The following is an 18,828-nucleotide window of genomic DNA, read 5'->3' on the forward strand; positions in this document are numbered from 1 at the left end:
GTTGGTAAACTCCAAGTGCAAAGAGACCATGACTCAAAAATAAGATAGAAAGCAACTGAGGAGGAGAATTCTGGTCTCTATTCATGCAAAAGCACCTGCACATATATTTCATGTGCACGCACATGCAGACACACACACACACACACACACACACACACACACACACACACACACACACACACACAGCACAATCGTTAAATCTAAGAGAAAACTGAGAAACTATGCTGAGATGTTTACAAACTTCATACTATTAGAATAGCCTATAGAATTAAAGTTCCATTAGCAGTGGAATGGCAGAAGGAGTGACAGCTTTGCTACAAAGATGTGTTGTCAAATATTAAACAAGATGTTCTGGCTATGCTTGTAGTGTTAGGGGAAATATGTCATGAGTCGAGAAGGAAATTTGAGAACAATGTCTGTTATGGTCCTGTTTCTTTATGTCTTTTCTTTTTTTACACTCATGTGTGTTTACAGATAAAAGTAGGGGCTAGGGAGATTTTTCAGTGGTTAAGACCACTGGCTGCTCTTCCAGAGGAACTGAGTTAAATCCCCAGCATCCACATGGTGGTTTAGAACTATCTAACTCCAGTTCCAGGGATCCAGTAACATCTTCTGGCCTCCATGGCACTGTATTCAGGTCCTAGCCAGAGGCTGGCAAAACATCCACACACATAAAATAAAAATAAAAGTTAAAAATATTTTGAGTACTCAAGGTTGTCTCCTAAAAGTAGTTAGTTATGTGGCAACCAGGTTTAGTTATGCATCTTGCTTATCGATAGATAGATAGATAGATAGATAGATAGATACATACATACATACATACATACATACATACATACATACATACATAGATACATAGATGATAGATATGATAGACAAAACAGATATTCAGTATATATGCATATGTTTATATGATTTATGCAACCTAGAACTACTCCATGGATAACTAAGCAAATATGAGAGGGGAATATCTAAAAACAAGACTTTTTAAATTTTTTCAGCATATTTCTGATAGGGTTTAATTGTCTTAATTGACTGGTGGTGAAAATTCAAATAGCTATGCACTTATGTAATAAAAGGCCCTTTGGAAAATCCCTCACTGCAAGAACAAAAACCAGAGCAGCAAAAGTGGTGGGAGCCAAATTGAAATTCTAGCACACAAAGGGTGACTAATGGGTTGAATTACTTCCAAATCAGGCAGAGGCTCTAATTCTCTCCAGCACAGAGGTGTGAGGCTGTGCTGACAAGCAGATGGCAGGATGGGAAATCCTTCAAAGTGGTTGTGTTTAATAACTTGGTTTGCTATTTACTAGTGCATAGCTTTGATCCAAAAGGACACTGGATCCTCTATTCAAATATTTTATAAAAACAAGATGCTACTTTAGAGAGTGCTTATTCAAATCAATATATGACCCAAGGAAAGCACTGTGAGGTTTGGTCTCAAAAAGGCAGAAGGATTCACTTGCCGTCTCCCTGGGAAGGATGTGTGGACACATGCAGATTCTAATCCATCCTGTGACGGAGTCTTTGGTCCACTAGTTCTGCCCAATGAATGTACAGTCGTGCACTTTTGGCCCGGATGACAGGGCAAGTGATCTGACTGCATCTCTAGCAGGGTAATTTCATCTAAACAACAGAGCCCTATTGATCTTTCCACTTGTGTGTATGTGCACACCTGTGTTTTGTGCATTGTCTGTATGTATGTATGTATGTATGTATGTATGTATGTATGTATGTATGTATGTCTGTGCAGACATACATGCTTTGATGTACAAGAGTTGACATTTCATATCTTCCTCTTTCTTCCCACCTTACATTTAAGACAAGGTCTTTCACTGAACCTGGAGCTCCACATTTTGGATAGACCAGCAAACTGGTGATCCCTAGACATCCACCTGTCTCCCATAACACAGCACTGCTGGTTACACACAATGCTGTCATGCCTGGCTCTTAAATGGATGCTAAGGATCTGAACTCAAGTTCTTACGCTGCGAGCACTTTAGCATCTCCACAGCATACCTTTTTTTTTTAACTTATTGAGAGTTTTATTAAGGAATTGGCTCAAGGGGTTATTAAAACTAAGAAATGTAAGTCTGCTGTGTGGAAGTTAGAGAAACAAGAAAATTGGCAATATAATTCACTACAAGCTCCAGAGTCCAAGAATAAGGAATGCCAGTTCTGAGGGCAGTGAAAACAGATGTCTCAAATTGGAGAGAGAAAATTCAAACTTCTTCTGTCCTTGTCTTACAGATGAAGCCAACATGCATTGTCAAGGGTACTCTCCTGCACTCAGCCTAGTGAATGAGATGTTTCCGTTTCAGACAGACAGACAGACAGACAGACAGACAGACACACACACACACACACACACACACACACACACACACACACTGTGCTGAAGAATGATGTTTGATCAACCATCTTTTTTTTTTTTTTTTTTTTTTTTTTTTTTTATATAGGCCAATAGCATCTCCCCAAAACACAACTCCACAGACACACTTTCTTTTTTTTTTTTTTTTTTTTTTTTTTTTTTTTTTTTACTGCTATATAATGCTGTTTTATTAGGGAGGAGTTTGTTTTTTTTTTTTTTATTATTAACTTGAGTATTTCTTATATACATTTCGAGTGTTATTCCCTTTCCCGGTTTCCGGGCAAACATCCCCCTCCCCCCTCCCCTTCCTTATGGGTGTTCCCCTCCCAACCCTCCCCCCATTGCCGCCCTCCCCCCATAGACTAGTTCACTGTGGGTTCAGTCTTAGCAGGACCCAGGGCTTCCCCTTCCACTGGTGCTCTTACTAGGATATTCATTGCTACCTATGGGGTCAGAGTCCAGGGTCAGTCCATGTATAGTCTTTAGGTAGTGGCTTAGTCCCTGGAAGCTCTGGTTGCTTGGCATTGTTGTACTTTTGGGGTCTCGAGCCCCTTCAAGCTCTTCCAGTTCTTTCTCTGATTCCTTCAATAGGGGACCTATTCTCAGTTCAGTGGTTTGCTGCTGGCATTCGCCTCTATATTTGCTGTATTCTGGCTGTGTCTCTCAGGAGCGATCTACATCCGGCTCCTGTCGGTCTGCACTTCTTTGCTTCATCCATCTTGTCTAATTGGGTGGCTGTATATGTATGGGCCACATGTGGGGCAGGCTCTGAATGGGTGTTCCTTCAGTCTCTGTTTTAATCTTTGCCTCTCCCTTCCCTGCCAAGGGTATTCTTTTTCCTCATTTAAAGAAGGAGTGAAGCATTCACATTTTGATCATCCGTCTTGAGTTTCGTTTGTTCTAGGGATCTAGGGTAATTCAAGCATTTGGGCTAATAGCCACTTATCAATGAGTGCATACCATGTATGTCTTTCTGTGATTGGGTTAGCTCACTCAGGATGATATTTTCCAGTTCCAACCATTTGCCTACGAATTTCATAAACTCGTTGTTTTTGATAGCTGAGTAATATTCCATTGTGTAGATGTACCACATTTTCTGTATCCATTCCTCTGTTGAAGGGCATCTGGGTTCTTTCCAGCTTCTGGCTATTATAAATAAGGCTGCGATGAACATAGTGGAGCACGTGTCTCTTTTATATGTTGAGGCATCTTTTGGGTATATGCCCAAGAGAGGTATAGCTGGATCCTCAGGCAGTTCAATGTCCAATTTTCTGAGGAACCTCCAGACTGATTTCCAGAATGGTTTTACCAGTCTGCAATCCCACCAACAATGGAGGAGTGTTCCTCTTTCTCCGCATCCTCGCCAGCATCTGCTGTCACCTGAGTTTTTGATCTTAGCCAATCGCACTGGTGTGAGGTGAAATCTCAGGGTTGTTTTGATTTGCATTTCCCTTATGACTAAAGATGTTGAACATTTCTTTAGGTGTTTCTCAGCCATTCGGCATTCCTCAGCTGTGAATTCTTTGTTTAGCTCTGAACCCCATTTTTTAATAGGGTTATTTGTTTCCCTGCGGTCTAACTTCTTGAGTTCTTTGTATATTTTGGAAATAAGGCCTCTATCTGTTGTAGGATTGGTAAAGATCTTTTCCCAATCTGTTGGTTGCCGTTTTGTCCTAACCACAGTGTCCTTTGCCTTACAGAAGCTTTGCAGTTTTATGAGATCCCATTTGTCGATTCTTGATCTTAGAGCATAAGCCATTGGTGTTTTGTTCAGGAAATTTTTTCCAGTGCCCATGTGTTCCAGATGCTTCCCTAGTTTTTCTTCTATTAGTTTGAGTGTGTCTGGTTTGATGTGGAGGTCCTTGATCCACTTGGACTTAAGCTTTGTACAGGGTGATAAGGATGGATCGATCTGCATTCTTCTACATGTTGCCCTCCAGTTGAACCAGCACCATTTGCTGAAAATACTATCTTTTTTCCATTGGATGGTTTTGGCTCCTTTGTCAAAAATCAAGTGACCATAGGTGTGTGGGTTCATTTCTGGGTCTTCAATTCTATTCCATTGGTCTATCTGTCTGTCTCTGTACCAATACCATGCAGTTTTTATCACTATTGCTCTGTAATACTGCTTGAGTTCAGGGATAGTGATTCCCCCTGAAGTCCTTTTATTGTTGAGGATAGCTTTAGCTATCCTAGGTTTTTTGTTATTCCAGATGAATTTGCAAATTGTTCTGTCTAACTCTTTGAAGAATTGGATTGGTATTTTGATGGGGATTGCATTGAATCTGTAGATTGCTTTTGGTAAAATGGCCATTTTTACCATATTAATCCTGCCAATCCATGAGCATGGGAGATCTTTCCATCTTCTGAGGTCTTCTTCAATTTCTATCCTCAGTGTCTTGAAGTTCTTATTGTACAGATCTTTTACTTGCTTGGTTAAAGTCACACCGAGGTACTTTATATTATTTGGGTCTATTATGAAGGGTGTCGTTTCCCTAATTTCTTTCTCGGCTTGTTTCTCTTTTGTATAGAGGAAGGCAACTGATTTATTTGAGTTAATTTTATACCCAGCCACTTTGCTGAAGTTGTTTATCAGCTTTAGTAGTTCTCTGGTGGAACTTTTGGGATCACTTAAATATACTATCATGTCATCTGCAAATAGTGATATTTTGACCTCTTCTTTTCCGATCTGTATCCCTTTGATCTCCTTTTGTTGTCTGATTGCTCTGGCTAGAACTTCAAGAACTATATTGAATAAGTAGGGAGAGAGTGGGCAGCCTTGTCTAGTCCCTGATTTTAGTGGGATTGCTTCAAGTTTCTCTCCATTTAGTTTAATGTTAGCAACTGGTTTGCTGTATATGGCTTTTACTATGTTTAGGTATGGGCCTTGAATTCCTATTCTTTCCAGGACTTTTATCATGAAGGGGTGTTGAATTTTGTCAAATGCTTTCTCAGCATCTAATGAAATGATCATGTGGTTCTGTTCTTTCAGTTTGTTTATATAATGGATCACGTTGATGGTTTTCCGTATATTAAACCATCCCTGCATGCCTGGGATGAAGCCTACTTGATCATGGTGGATGATTGTTTTGATGTGCTCTTGAATTCGGTTTGCCAGAATTTTATTGAGTATTTTTGCGTCGATATTCATAAGGGAAATTGGTCTGAAGTTCTCTTTCTTTGTTGTGTCTTTGTGTGGTTTAGGTATAAGAGTAATTGTGGCTTCATAGAAGGAATTCGGTAGGGCTCCATCTGTTTCAATTTTGTGGAATAGTTTGGATAATATTGGTATGAGGTCTTCTATGAAGGTTTGATAGAATTCTGCACTAAACCCGTCTGGACCTGGGCCCTTTTTGGTTGGGAGACCTTTAATGACTGCTTCTATTTCCTTAGGAGTTATGGGGTTGTTTAACTGGTTTATCTGTTCCTGATTTAACTTCGATACCTGGTATCTGTCTAGGAAATTGTCCATTTCCTGAAGATTTTCAAATTTTGTTGAATATAGGTTTTTATAGTAAGATCTGATGATTTTTTGAATTTCCTCCGAATCTGTAGTTATGTCTCCCTTTTCATTTCTGATTTTGTTAATTTGGACACACTCTCTGTGTCCTCTCGTTAGTCTGGCTAAGGGTTTATCTATCTTGTTGATTTTCTCAAAGAACCAACTTTTGGTTCTGTTGATTCTTTCTATGGTCCTTTTTGTTTCTACTTGGTTGATTTCAGCTCTGAGTTTGATTATTTCCTGCCTTCTACTCCTCCTGGGTGTATTTGCTTCTTTTTGTTCTAGAGCTTTTAGGTGTGCTGTCAAGCTGCTGACATATGCTCTTTCCTGTTTCTTTCTGCAGGCACTCAGCGCTATGAGTTTTCCTCTTAGCACAGCTTTCATTGTGTCCCATAAGTTTGAGTATGTTGTATCTTCATTTTCATTAAATTCTAAAAAGTTTTTAATTTCTTTCTTTATTTCTTCCTTGACCAGGTTATCATTGAGTAGAGCATTGTTCAATTTCCACGTATATGTGGGCATTCTTCCCTTATTGTTATTGAAGACCAGTTTTAGGCCGTGGTGGTCCGATAGCACGCATGGGATTATTTCTATCTTTCTGTACCTGTTGAGGCCCGTTTTTTGACCAATTATATGGTCAATTTTGGAGAAAGTACCATGAGGAGCTGAGAAGAAGGTATATCCTTTTGCTTTAGGATAGAATGTTCTATAAATATCCGTTAAGTCCATTTGGCTCATGACTTCTCTTAGTCTGTCTACATCACTGTTTAATTTCTGTTTCCATGATCTGTCCATTGATGAGAGTGGGGTGTTGAAATCTCCCACTATTATTGTGTGAGGTGCAATGTGTGTTTTGAGCTTTAGTAAGGTTTCTTTTACATATGTAGGTGCCCTTGTATTTGGGGCATAGATATTTAGGATTGAGAGTTCATCTTGGTTGATTTTTCCTTTGATGAATATGAAGTGTCCTTCCTTATCTTTTTTGATGACTTTTAGTTGGAAATTGATTTTATTTGATATTAGAATGGCTACTCCAGCTTGCTTCTTCTGACCATTTGCTTGGAAAGTTGTTTTCCAGCCTTTCACTCTGAGGTAGTGTCTGTCTTTGTCTCTGAGGTGTGTTTCCTGTAGGCAGCAGAATGCAGGGTCCTCGTTGCGTATCCAGTTTGTTAATCTATGTCTTTTTATTGGGGAGTTGAGGCCATTGATATTGAGAGATATTAAGGAATAGTGATTATTGCTTCCCGTTATATTCATATTTGATGTGAGGTTATGTTTGTGTGCTTTCATTCTCTTTGTTTTGTTGCCAAGACGATTAGTTTCTTGCTTCTTCTAGGGTATAGCTTGCCTCCTTATGTTGGGCTTTACCATTTATTATCCTTTGTAGTGCTGGATTTGTAGAAAGATATTGTGTAAATTTGGTTTTGTCATGGAATATCTTGGTTTCTCCATCAATGTTAATTGAGAGTTTTGCTGGATACAGTAATCTGGGCTGGCATTTGTGTTCTCTTAGGGTCTGTATAACATCAGTCCAGGATCTTCTGGCCTTCATAGTTTCTGGCGAGAAGTCTGGTGTGATTCTGATAGGTCTCCCTTTATATGTTACTTGACCTTTTTCCCTTACTGCTTTTAATATTCTTTCTTTATTTTGTGCGTTTGGTGTTTTGACAATTATGTGACGGGAGGTGTTTCTTTTCTGGTCCAATCTATTTGGAGTTCTGTAGGCTTCCTGTATGTCTATGGGTATCTCTTTTTTTAGGTTAGGGAAGTTTTCTTCTATGATTTTGTTGAAGATATTTACTGGTCCTTTGAGCTGGGAGTCTTCACTCTCTTCTATACCTATTATCCTTAGGTTTGATCTTCTCATTGAGTCCTGGATTTCCTGTATGTTTTGGACCAGTAGCTTTTTCCGCTTTACATTATCTTTGACAGTTGAGTCAATGATTTCTATGGAATCTTCTGCTCCTGAGATTCTCTCTTCCATCTCTTGTATTCTGTTGGTGAAGCTTGTATCTACAGCTCCTTGTCTCTTCTTTTGGTTTTCTATATCCAGGGTTGTTTCCATGTGTTCTTTCTTGATTGCTTCTATTTCCATTTTTAATTCCTTCAACTGTTTGATTGTGTTTTCCTGGAATTCTTTCAGGGATGTTTGCGATTCCTCTCTGTAGGCTTTTACTTGTTTATTAATGTTTTCCTGTGCTTCCCTAAGTGTGTTCAGGTCTTTCCTGAAGTCCTCCAGCATCATGATCAAATATGATTTTGAAACTAGATCTTGCTTTTCTGGTGTGTTTGGATATTCCATGTTTGTTTTGGTGGGAGAATTGGGCTCCGATGATGGCATGTAGTCTTGGTTTCTGTTGCTTGGGTTCCTGCGCTTGCCTCTCGCCATCAGATTATCTCTAGTGTTACTTTGTTCTGCTATTTCTGACAGTGGCTAGACTGTCCTATAAGCCTGTGTGTCAGGAGTGCTGTAGACCTGTTTTCCTCTCTTTCAGTCAGTTATGGGGACAGAGTGTTCTGCTTTCGGGCGTGTAGTTTTTCCTCTCTACAGGTCTTCAGCTGTTCCTGTGGGCCTGTGTCTTGAGTTCACCAGGCAGCTTTCTTGCAGCAGAAAATTTGGCCTTACCTGTGGTCCCGAGGCTCAGGTTTGCTCGTGGGGTGCTGTCCAGGGGCTCTCTGCAGCGGCAGCAACCAGGAAGACCTGTGCCGCCGTTTCCGGGAGCTTCAGTGCACCAGGGTTCCAGATGGTCTTTGGCTTTTTCCTCTGGCGTCCGAGATGTGTGTGTAGAGAGCAGTCTCTTCTGGTTTCCCAGGCTTGTCTGCCTCTCTGAAGGTTCAGCTCTCCCTCCCACGGGATTTGGGTGCAGAGAACTGTTTATCCGGTCTGTTTCCTTCTGGTTCTGGTGGTGTCTTAGGCACAGGGGTCCTGCCGCTCCTGGGCCCTCCCCCACGGGAGCCCAGAGGCCTTATACAGTTTCCTCTTGGGCCAGGGATGTGGGCAGGGGTGAGCAGTGTTGGTGGTCTCTTCCGCTCTGCAGCCTCAGGAGTGCCCACCTGACCAGGCGGTTGGGTCTCTCTCTCACCGGGTCTGGGAGCAGAGAGCTGCTGCGGGCCGGGATCCGCGGGTGTGGGACTTCCGGTAAACACAGAACGTGCCCGGTTCTAGAGAAATTCTGCTTCCGTGTGTCCCAAGCTCACCAGGCAGCTTTCTTGCAGCAGAAAATTTGGTCTTACCTGTGGTCTCGAGGCTCAAGTTCGCTCGTGGGGTGCTGCCCAGGGGCTCTCTGCAGCGGCAGCAACCAGGAAGACCTGTGCCGCCCCTTCCGGGAGCTTCAGTGCACCAGGGTTCCAGATGGTCTTTGGCTTTTTCCTCTGGCGTCCGAGATGTGTGTGCAGGGAGCAGTCTCTTCTGGTTTCCCAGGCCTGTCTGCCTCTCTGAAGGTTTAGCTCTCCCTCCCACGGGATTTGGGTGCAGAGAACTGTTTATCCGGTCTGTTTCCTTCAGGGTCCGGCGGTGTCTGTTGCAGGGGTCCTGCCGCTCCTGGGCCTTTGATCAACCATCTTGGCTCTTTTTTGCCAGCACTGACTTTTTCTTTAGTTCATATAGAAAATGGAGGATTTTATTATGACACCTTCATACACATGTATCATTATATTTTGCTCAGAGTAACTGCCCACCACTTTCCCTCATCCATCCCCTTCACTTGCCCCCTTTCCTTCAACAATCAAGTTCCCTTTCTGTTCTCTGTTTTTATGCCATATTAATATATATGCATATTTATATCATAATATATCATGTCTATACAATATGCGCTGCCATATGTAATATCATTTTATATACTATATATAGTCAGATGTATTAAAACCTGCACCCATAATATAGACTGCTTCATTTTTAAAGTATCCACATATACATACCATAAATGATTACAACTGTGGGGAACCTGGTCAAATACTTTGTTTCTGTATTAGATGATTATCACTAGCCAATGAAACCATAGATAGGCTCAGGAATAAGACAAATCTGATACACACTTTCTGTTTGGAAGCTATAAGTCCTCGAGTAAAGTTTTTATCTCCTCAGGGCCTCAATTTTCATTGCCTGTACAATGGGAATAATAATGACAATACCTTCCTTTGCAGGTTGTGGTGAGGATCAAATGAATGACATTTACCTTATGTACTTATAAGAAGTGCATAGCTGTTTATTAGCCACTGACTTGGGGGAGAAGTGGAAATGATGTAAATATGGTACCCATGTTTGAAATATCCAAAGAATAAAATATTTAAATTAAATAAATAATAAAGGTACACAGAACCAAACATATATCAAAAGACAAACTTGGTTTTAGCTTTAATAATAGTATTTTCTTTTTTAAAATTTCATCAGAAATGCCTTCCGGTAATTCTACATATGATCCATTTTAGACCTGTTTCCAAAGATGGGTCAGCTATAAGATACAGATATGAGCACCCACTTTATCAGCTGTTAAAGAAAATCACAGCTATGGGAGACTATTACAGACTCAGTTAAGTCCACCTGTGAAACAATGTTATCATGTGTCCTTATATGTACGTTAGAACCTCTTTACTATGTTCATTCTTGTAAACCTCAGTTCTACTCTGTAACTTACTCCACAAGACATAATGATCATCAGTGCGTGTCACATGTCTTCTTCATTTATTTTTAAATTTAACCTTCTATTTCATATATTGTAAATGTACCATGATCATATCCCCCTCTCTTACCCCTCATCCATCCTGTAGACCCCTTTTTCATCTCAACTAGTTCTTTTTATACTTTCTTGTCTTCTCTTGCCCTGCAAGGATTACTTGCATGAGCATGGGTTAGGAGTCATTTACTGAAGGCATGGGCGATTTAGCAATGGATACACTACTGGAGGAAATGATACTTCCTCTTCCAACAACAGTAACCACAAATAGATGGTCATGGAAGGGTAGGACCTCAAGAGCTTCATCCCCATCCATGTCAGAATGCTGAAGGGCTCAATTCTGCACAGATCTTATGCAGGTATCCACTCTGCTGTGTATCATGATAATAGCACATATATTAATAAGACAAAAAAACAGAGAACAAAAAGGAAACTTTATTGTTGAAGGAAAGGGGACAAGTGAAGGGAATGGATGAGGGAGGGTGGTGGGGAGAGTGACTATGAGTAAAGTACAATGATACATGTGTATGAAGGTGTCATAATAAAATCCACCATTTTGTATATGGGATAAAGAAAAGTCAGTGATAGCTAAAAAGAGCCAAAATGAGCCAAAATGACTGCTCAAGTATTACTCTTTAGCATGGCGTGTATGTGTGTGTGTGTGTGTGTGTGTGTGTGTGTGTGTGTGTGTGTGTGTATGTGTTCATGTATATGTGTTTGCAAGTTATCCCAAAAAAGAGCATTTCACAGCTATGTCTTAAAATGACATGAGGAAAAGCAATGGAATCCAACCTCAAATATTGATAACTGTAATATACTTGATTTCTATGTAGTCCATTCATACTTCTAGCCAAGACGTCCTGAGTACCTTAATGTGAACTTCAAAGCAAAACAATTCATAAGACAAGAATCACCAAGTATAATGACATTTCAAATGAATTTATGCCTCCTGACTAATTGACTTACTTAACTATGCTAATGTATTCATGTCTCTCTGCTTTATAGTTCAACAGATAATGCTATAGAACTGAACACTCTGAGATTAAAGAAAAAATAAGCCTCTTTTCCATAAGAATCCAGATTATACATTTTTACATATCTACAAACATTTTGTTTCAGTGTCAAGTTTATTTCTTCTCATAAGACAGCCTCTTTTAATTAGACACTACAGCCTAAGGGAAAAGCTTCAACTCTTTCTGTTTAGACAGCACCAACTCGAAAGGGAAAAAGACAAGTTGTGCTTATCAACTCTCTCCTGCTGCAGTTTCCTAAACATGCTGAGAGAAAAGGCAGTTGCAGAGGCCTTTTGAACTCTGTTCAAAGAACCCATCTGAACTCTGTGCTTTCTGTCATTACCAGGTGGTGCTGGGGGCCAGCAGGGCTTCCTGGGCTGCATTCGCTCCTTGAGGATGAATGGAGTGACACTTGACTTAGAAGAAAGGGCAAAGGTCACATCTGGGTTCAAATCTGGATGCTCCGGCCATTGTACCAGCTATGGGGCTAACTGTGAAAATGGAGGCAAATGCATCGAAAAATATCATGGCTACTCCTGTGACTGCTCTAACACAGCCTATGATGGGACATTCTGCAACAAAGGTATGGCGGAGATGACTTCCAATGCAATCTTTATACATCTTTATAAGACTAAATCGTCTATCTAGTGCGTCTATGGATGCAAATGGTTGTGTTTGTTTCTAAGGGTAAGGTGAATGCCTCTCCCACCTTAAGAGAGATCATCTGATTATTCTTTACCTTTGTTGTTTACTAAAATAAGAGATCTGAACCTAGTACACAATTCTTCAGATCCCACACTGGCTAAAATATTAGACTGTAAAGAGTCTCACCATGTTGTAATGATGATTGACAAAGTACAGGAACTCTAAGGGAACTCAGGCTTAACCATCCCATATTAGCATCAATGGTCAAATGCAGCCCATTGATATTTGTGTGCCCTGGCCCCCACCAGTTCCTAAAGCTTGAGATTGTCTCTGCTCAGATTGTTAATACCATTATCATTATTACTCTTACTCAAAACACTTTTATAAGTGGTTCTCAACCTACAAAGATACTGAAATATCTTTGTATCTAGGTCAACCTAGAGTATCTTTTATTACAGTATTAGTCTAGTTTTAATGAACCCTTGAGTCTGTAGTAAATTCCACATGGACAATAAAAAATACAAGAAAGCAATGCATATACAGGTGTTGTGGTTTCAATAGCAATGGCTCCATAGACTCATGTTTGAATACTTGGCCACAGGAAGTGGCACAATTAGGAGGTGTGGCCTTGACAAAGGAAGTATGGCATTGTTGAAAGAAATGTATCACTGTGAGGGTGGGCTTTGAGGTCACATATTCTCAAGCTAGGCCTCATGTGGCAGTCTCCTGCTGCCTGTGGATCCAGATGTAGAACTCTCAGCTCCTTCCCAAGCACCATGTCTACCTGAATACTGCCATGCTTTGCATCATAATATAATGGATTAAACCTTTGAAACTGTAAGCTACCCCCAATTAAATGTTTTCTTTATAAGGATGGCTGTGGTCATGGTTTTACTTCATAGCAATAAAATCCCTAAGACAACATGTTTTCACTGGGATATATACTCTGTGATCACATGTGACTGAAAGAAATTCACTCCACTGGTGAAGCCTAATTTCCCCTATGTAAGCAGGAAGAGTACAAAGCTGGCACTTCTCCTAAGCCATGAAACCTTGTGAATCACTCTTCTCTTTCTAAATGAATGTATAGCATTTGGGGAAAGTTTGCTGTAAGCTGTTTCTCGTGTCTCTGTCTAAGAAGCTTTACATAAGTCCTCATTCATATTTTCAGGAATACATGGAGGGCTGTTTATGCTGGCATTATTCACATAAGATACCACACACAGAAGGAATTGTTCCACAATGTTTGCCTGTACATTCAGGCTGCTGTCTGGCAGGCCTAGAATATGAGCATACAAATTAGATCAGACAGGATTTGAAGAATGAGCATGAGACAAGAACAAAGGTAAAAAGGAATACCATTGCTGAAAAATACCAAGACACATTAACAGGGCCATTACATTGCATTTTTTCTGCTCAGAACAACATGCTTCTGTGATTTTCCTGTGGCATACAATAGAATGGGCTTGCAGAACACATCAATTTTGTACTTGTAGAAATGACAGTCTTGCAATTACCATTCATTGTGCTTGATGTTAATTTAATGCAGTCCATTCCTTTGCCAACGTAATGTCTGAATGCAATCAAGTAAGTGCTAATGCCTGAGACATTGCACTGTGTAAGTAACAATTTAAAGCAAATCATGTTCCCCTTTTTACTGGAGAGTTAAGTTAAACACAGCAGTTCACAGAAAACCTCTGGGGGTTAATAGGCAATGTTCATGCGGGGGCATCTCCTTTTACCTTTATCCAGCATCAGAAATAAAGGTAAATGAAGGCTATATATTTCCTTTGATGTTGTCTCAAAGAGTTTGTACAAAAAGACATCTAAATATTCTCCTAGTTGCCACTTACAATGAATTTGCATTTGGCTCAATAGTTTTAACAAAAAGTAAATTTTAATTGAAAACTGTTAAGTATATTTGAAAACCATTTGTGAGCATCCATCTGGGAGACAAGTTCCTCCTTGTCTTGGTTAAGGTGACAGTAATACTAGTTCAGACATAAGAAGCAGCCACACCAATTTATGTACTCAGCAAGCTTCATCTAGTGTCCATGATAGTATCTTCTTGCTGAACCTCCATTCTAGCTCTCCTTTTGTCTTCTCAGAACTCACCCTTGTAGCCTCATACCTGTACAGCAGTTCCTATGTCCACCCTCCCACTGGTACTACAACCAAACACATTAGCAAAAGAATAGGTTCAATTAAGGCTTTTCTGAGGTAATTCTTCCATGGTCTAGATGTAGAATATGCCCAGAATTTTCTAAGTGAATGAAGCTTATCCACCATCCATTCCACCACACACAACCCAGATACATGGTTCTGTTTCAAAAATGCACAGGTAGGGACTAAAGAAGACAGCTCAGTGGTTAAGAGCACTTGCTGCTCCTGCAAAAAAAAAAAAAAAACCTCCCCACAATCCCAGATCCAGGTGTTTCAGTGCCCTCTTCTGGCCTCTGTAAGAACCTGCCTTCCTGTGCACATACCTACACAGAAACATATAAATGAGTAAATGACAAAAAATAAACCTTTTTGAGCACACACAGAGTAAAGAAAACAGCATACATAACAAAATATAACTGTCGGGATATTTGTTTTGTTTTTCAGAAAGGGGAGACAAGAGTGGGCCTTTTAAAACTTGTTTTTGCTTACCTATATTTCATATTCTTCACCCAATGATAAGTTATTTGTGATTTCATTACTTTTCTTCTTCGTGGGAAAAGAAGTAGAAGGAAGAACTCTTAGAGGGAATATTTAAGAAGTAGCTGCGTCTGATGAGAAAATGTCTACTGATTAACTAGAAATTATTGTATAATCTAGTCATGTTATCTGGAATGAATGAGTTTCATGTCGAGTGAAAATTGATGATAATTAAGTTACTCTTGAAAATCCATCTCTCAATGCATTTAAAACAGCCTGCTGTTCGATGAACATCCAAAGAATTATATTTCAGTTCTCTCCAGCATTTTTGCATCTTAACAGGGGACACTCTGGAAACAGATATCACTAGACCACACAGCCCATCACATCATCTACCTTCAGAATACTATGGCTTTCCCATCATCTCAAATTATTCACCAGCCAGCATCCATTTAACTCAGACGAGACAGGTTCATTACACAGAAAAACTCTCTGAGAACCCATTGACTGAGGCCTAGATACTCCCAGAATCAGAGGTTATCCCAGTCTTCAAAGCAAATATATCTGTGAGTGTGATATCCTCAACCTTCATTAGGAACCAAATGGATAGTTACTTCACTGTGGCAAAGATGAGTTTATTTTTCTAATTGAGTCTATTCTTTCTTGGACAATCAAACCTCCAATACATAAATATATTATGATTACCAAAGCCATTCTTAACAGCCATCATAAGTATGCCACATAGTTTGAAGTATATAATCTCTGTCTCCTATGTGACTTTATAGAAAATGAAAAGTAATAGATTTTTGAAGTTTAATGGGAGCCCCAAATTCATCTTCACCTGGAATCTCAGAGTTTTTATCCCCAGTTAGCAGTCACAGTTCAGGGTTAATGTAACTGAATTAGGGAAAAGTCTAAATTCTAAATGATAGCCCTTGTAAGAAGAAGGGAAGACTTGGAGACATACTGCTAGATAGATAAAAGAGCTGGAGATTGAAGTGATGGCCCCACAAGACTAGGGCTTCCTGCAGCCACCAGAGTCTGGAAGAGGCAAGAAAGAACTCTTCTCTAAAGTCTTGGAAAATATGTGTCTTAATTATTTAACTAACAGTTAAAGAATGTTAGTAGTCCATGTGCACTGCTATACTGAAACATCCCAAACTGGACGATTTTAAGAAAAGAAAGGAAGTTATTTGATTCATTGTTTAGAAGCTAGAATGTCCGAGATCAAATGACCCACATCTGGTGAGCTCCTTCATGATGTAATAGCCTCAGTAGGAAGAAAAATAGAAAAATGTGTGCAAAAAAGTATAGAGGAAGCCAAATTCATACATTCATCAAAATCCTATCTCAAGATAACTAACTCATTTCCACCATCACTGCATTAATCCATTCAGGAAGGCAGAGCCCTGGAGACATAGTCACCTCCCCCATCCTATTTGTCAGTATATTTACAGTGAAGATTGAGTTCCCAAAGACACAATCAAAACATAGTAAACCCCTAATGTGCCTGGAAGCTTTGCTTATATCATTGAGTCTGACCATTGTGACATTCTCAGAACATTTCAATGACTTATTCAAAGTCAAAACATTGTGCAGTGCAGAGTCCTGTATCCCTCTGACAGCAAAAAGAAAAAGAAAAAAAAAACCACTTCCTAATGATCCCTTTGCTTACCCAAGTTCAGCAAACCATTGGCATGGGATTGGGGGAGGGATTTTTAAACCATTTTCCAACCTTAGAAACTCCTATTTTAGTCTTAAGCTTTCCCTTGTTTGTTGCTTAGATAGGGTCAAACCTGAAGGCTCACAGGCATGAGACAGCTGAGTGATGGGTGGGCAGCTCAATCATCAGTGTTACCGTTGTTTTTGACGATACAGATGTGCATCCTCTGCTCTGTGGATAAGCACATCTCCTCTCCTTCTTGAGTTCTATGACATTGACGAAGATTTTATGATCTGTATTATTAATGGCCAGTTCAACTCTCTACTTAGAAAACGGATGATGGTATTAGGTCTGGCTTTGAATCCAATGTCCTTTCTTATCCATATGCTATAACCTTGAATAACTTGAATACAACTGAGCCTCATCTTCAAGAACACATGATATCTACTTCCTAAGGCCACTGTGACCATAATGATGACATTGTTATTCTGGATTTACTTATAAACAGAGAATCTAACACACTTAGTTCAATGGCAAATGCTATTTTGTATTCTCAGTACTTCATGCCTTCTTATTTATATTCCTTTTATTTTTACCTTAAAGCATACCATCTCCTAAGGCTTCTCTAGAATATTTTGCAGTCATGTATATATTTGGCATCTTTACACTGGCAGTAGAACACTAAATTGTTACTTTGGAACTTCAGGAACAATTGGAGTGTCATAAAATGACTCCTCCAATTAATAGAGCAGTTCCAATATTAGACCAGTTAATAGTATTCTGAAGGTGGAATGGAGTCTCCATATCCGAAGCACTGAAGGATTAAGATCCTGGAAGTTGAACCTAAAGACACTACCCACCACATCCTACAAAATCATCTATTAGCACAATTCTTGGTGTAAAGTGTGCACTTACCCCTTTGCCAAAACCAAACTGAGTTACCATAGAAGTTCCTACTTCCTTCCTTTCTGATGGAAACTTTAGCCTCAAATCCAGGTTTGACTTCTAACACATAACACAGGCTTACCCTCTTTTGGGGTGGGAGAAGGTAGACAGGTCAACAGCAATTTCAAAACTACACAGTCATCTTCTCCACCACCTAAGGTATGGAACTCAGAGGCCACAGTAAATTTGGTTGACTGAATTATACTGTAAATAGAGTTGAATAAAAACCAAATAAAGAAAGCCAATTAACATAAAATATTTTTAAACAAGTGGACCAGGTAGAGAAGAAAGAAAGATTTGGCCTCTGTGTTTATGTTGTATGAACACAGCTAAGTTCTTGATAGCAATGAGTATTTTCACAGGTCTGCCTGTGTAGTCTTAAGAATCCCAGATGGGAGATGGATGAAGAAAAGAAGGGCAGGCTGACAGGAACTGGATGTAGGTCTCTCCTGAGGGACACAGCCGGAATACAGCAAATAGATAGGCGAATGCCAGCAGCAACCCACTGAACTGAGAATGGGACCCCCGTTGAAGGAATCAGAGATAGGACTGAAAGAGCTTAAAGGGGCTTGACACCCCATATGACCAACAATGCCAACTAACCAGAGCTTCCAGGGACTAAGCCACTACCCAAAGACTATACATGGACTGACCCTGGGCTCCAACCTCATAGGTAGCAATGAATAGCCTAGTAAGTGCACCAGTGGAAGGAGAAGCCCTTGGTCCCGCCAAGACTGAACCCCCAGTGAATGTGATTTTTGGGAGGAGGGTGGTAATGGGGGGAGGATGGGGAGGGGAAGCCCATATAGAAGGGGAGGGTGAGGGGTTAGGGGGATGTTGGGAAACTGGGAAAGGAAATAACAATTGAAATGAAAATAAGAAATACCCAATTTAATAAAGATGGAGAAACAAAGAAATGTATGTAATAAAAAAATAGTAAAAAAATGTAATTTTCAAAAAAAAAAAAAGAATCCCAGATGGGAAAATAGTGTTCCACAAAACAAACACAGTCTTCCGCCAGGGAAGTGGAATAGTCCTCCATCAGAAAGAAGAGAGTGGCATGGGTGTCTTTTTCATTTGATAGATCTGGGAAAAAAACAAATATAAAGAGTTGAATTTCTTTCTTTTGTTCCCTTTAGTGTTATTTAAGAAGGAAAAAAATACCCTTCTCTTAATATATTTCTTTTTTAATTATTTTTATTAATTGTATTTTTATTTACATTTTAAATGTTATCCCAGTTTCCCCTTCAAAAACCCGCTATCCCTCCCCACCCCAGCCCACCCCCACTTCTATGAGGCTACTCCCTCACCCACCCACCCACTCCCTCCCACCTCCCTGCCCTGGCATTCCCCTACACTGGGGCATAGAGCCTTGA

At 39.9% G+C, this 18,828-nt stretch overlaps 1 protein-coding gene across 2 annotated transcripts in view; it reads left to right on the top strand.

Moving 5' to 3' along the window:
- Cntnap2 (contactin associated protein 2) overlaps window positions 1-18,828 on the top strand; it is a 2,247,664-nt gene that overhangs the window by 1,985,495 nt on the left and 243,341 nt on the right. For both annotated transcript variants that reach the window (NM_001427648.1, XM_087658677.1), the window contains 1 exon segment: window positions 11,906-12,142. In NM_001427648.1, coding sequence (NP_001414577.1) covers window positions 11,906-12,142 — 237 coding nt within the window.

Source organism: Rattus norvegicus, chromosome 4 (genome assembly GCF_021556685.1).
Source record: "Rattus norvegicus strain SHRSP/BbbUtx chromosome 4, alternate assembly SHRSP_T2T, whole genome shotgun sequence".
NCBI lineage: Eukaryota > Metazoa > Chordata > Mammalia > Rodentia > Muridae > Rattus > Rattus norvegicus.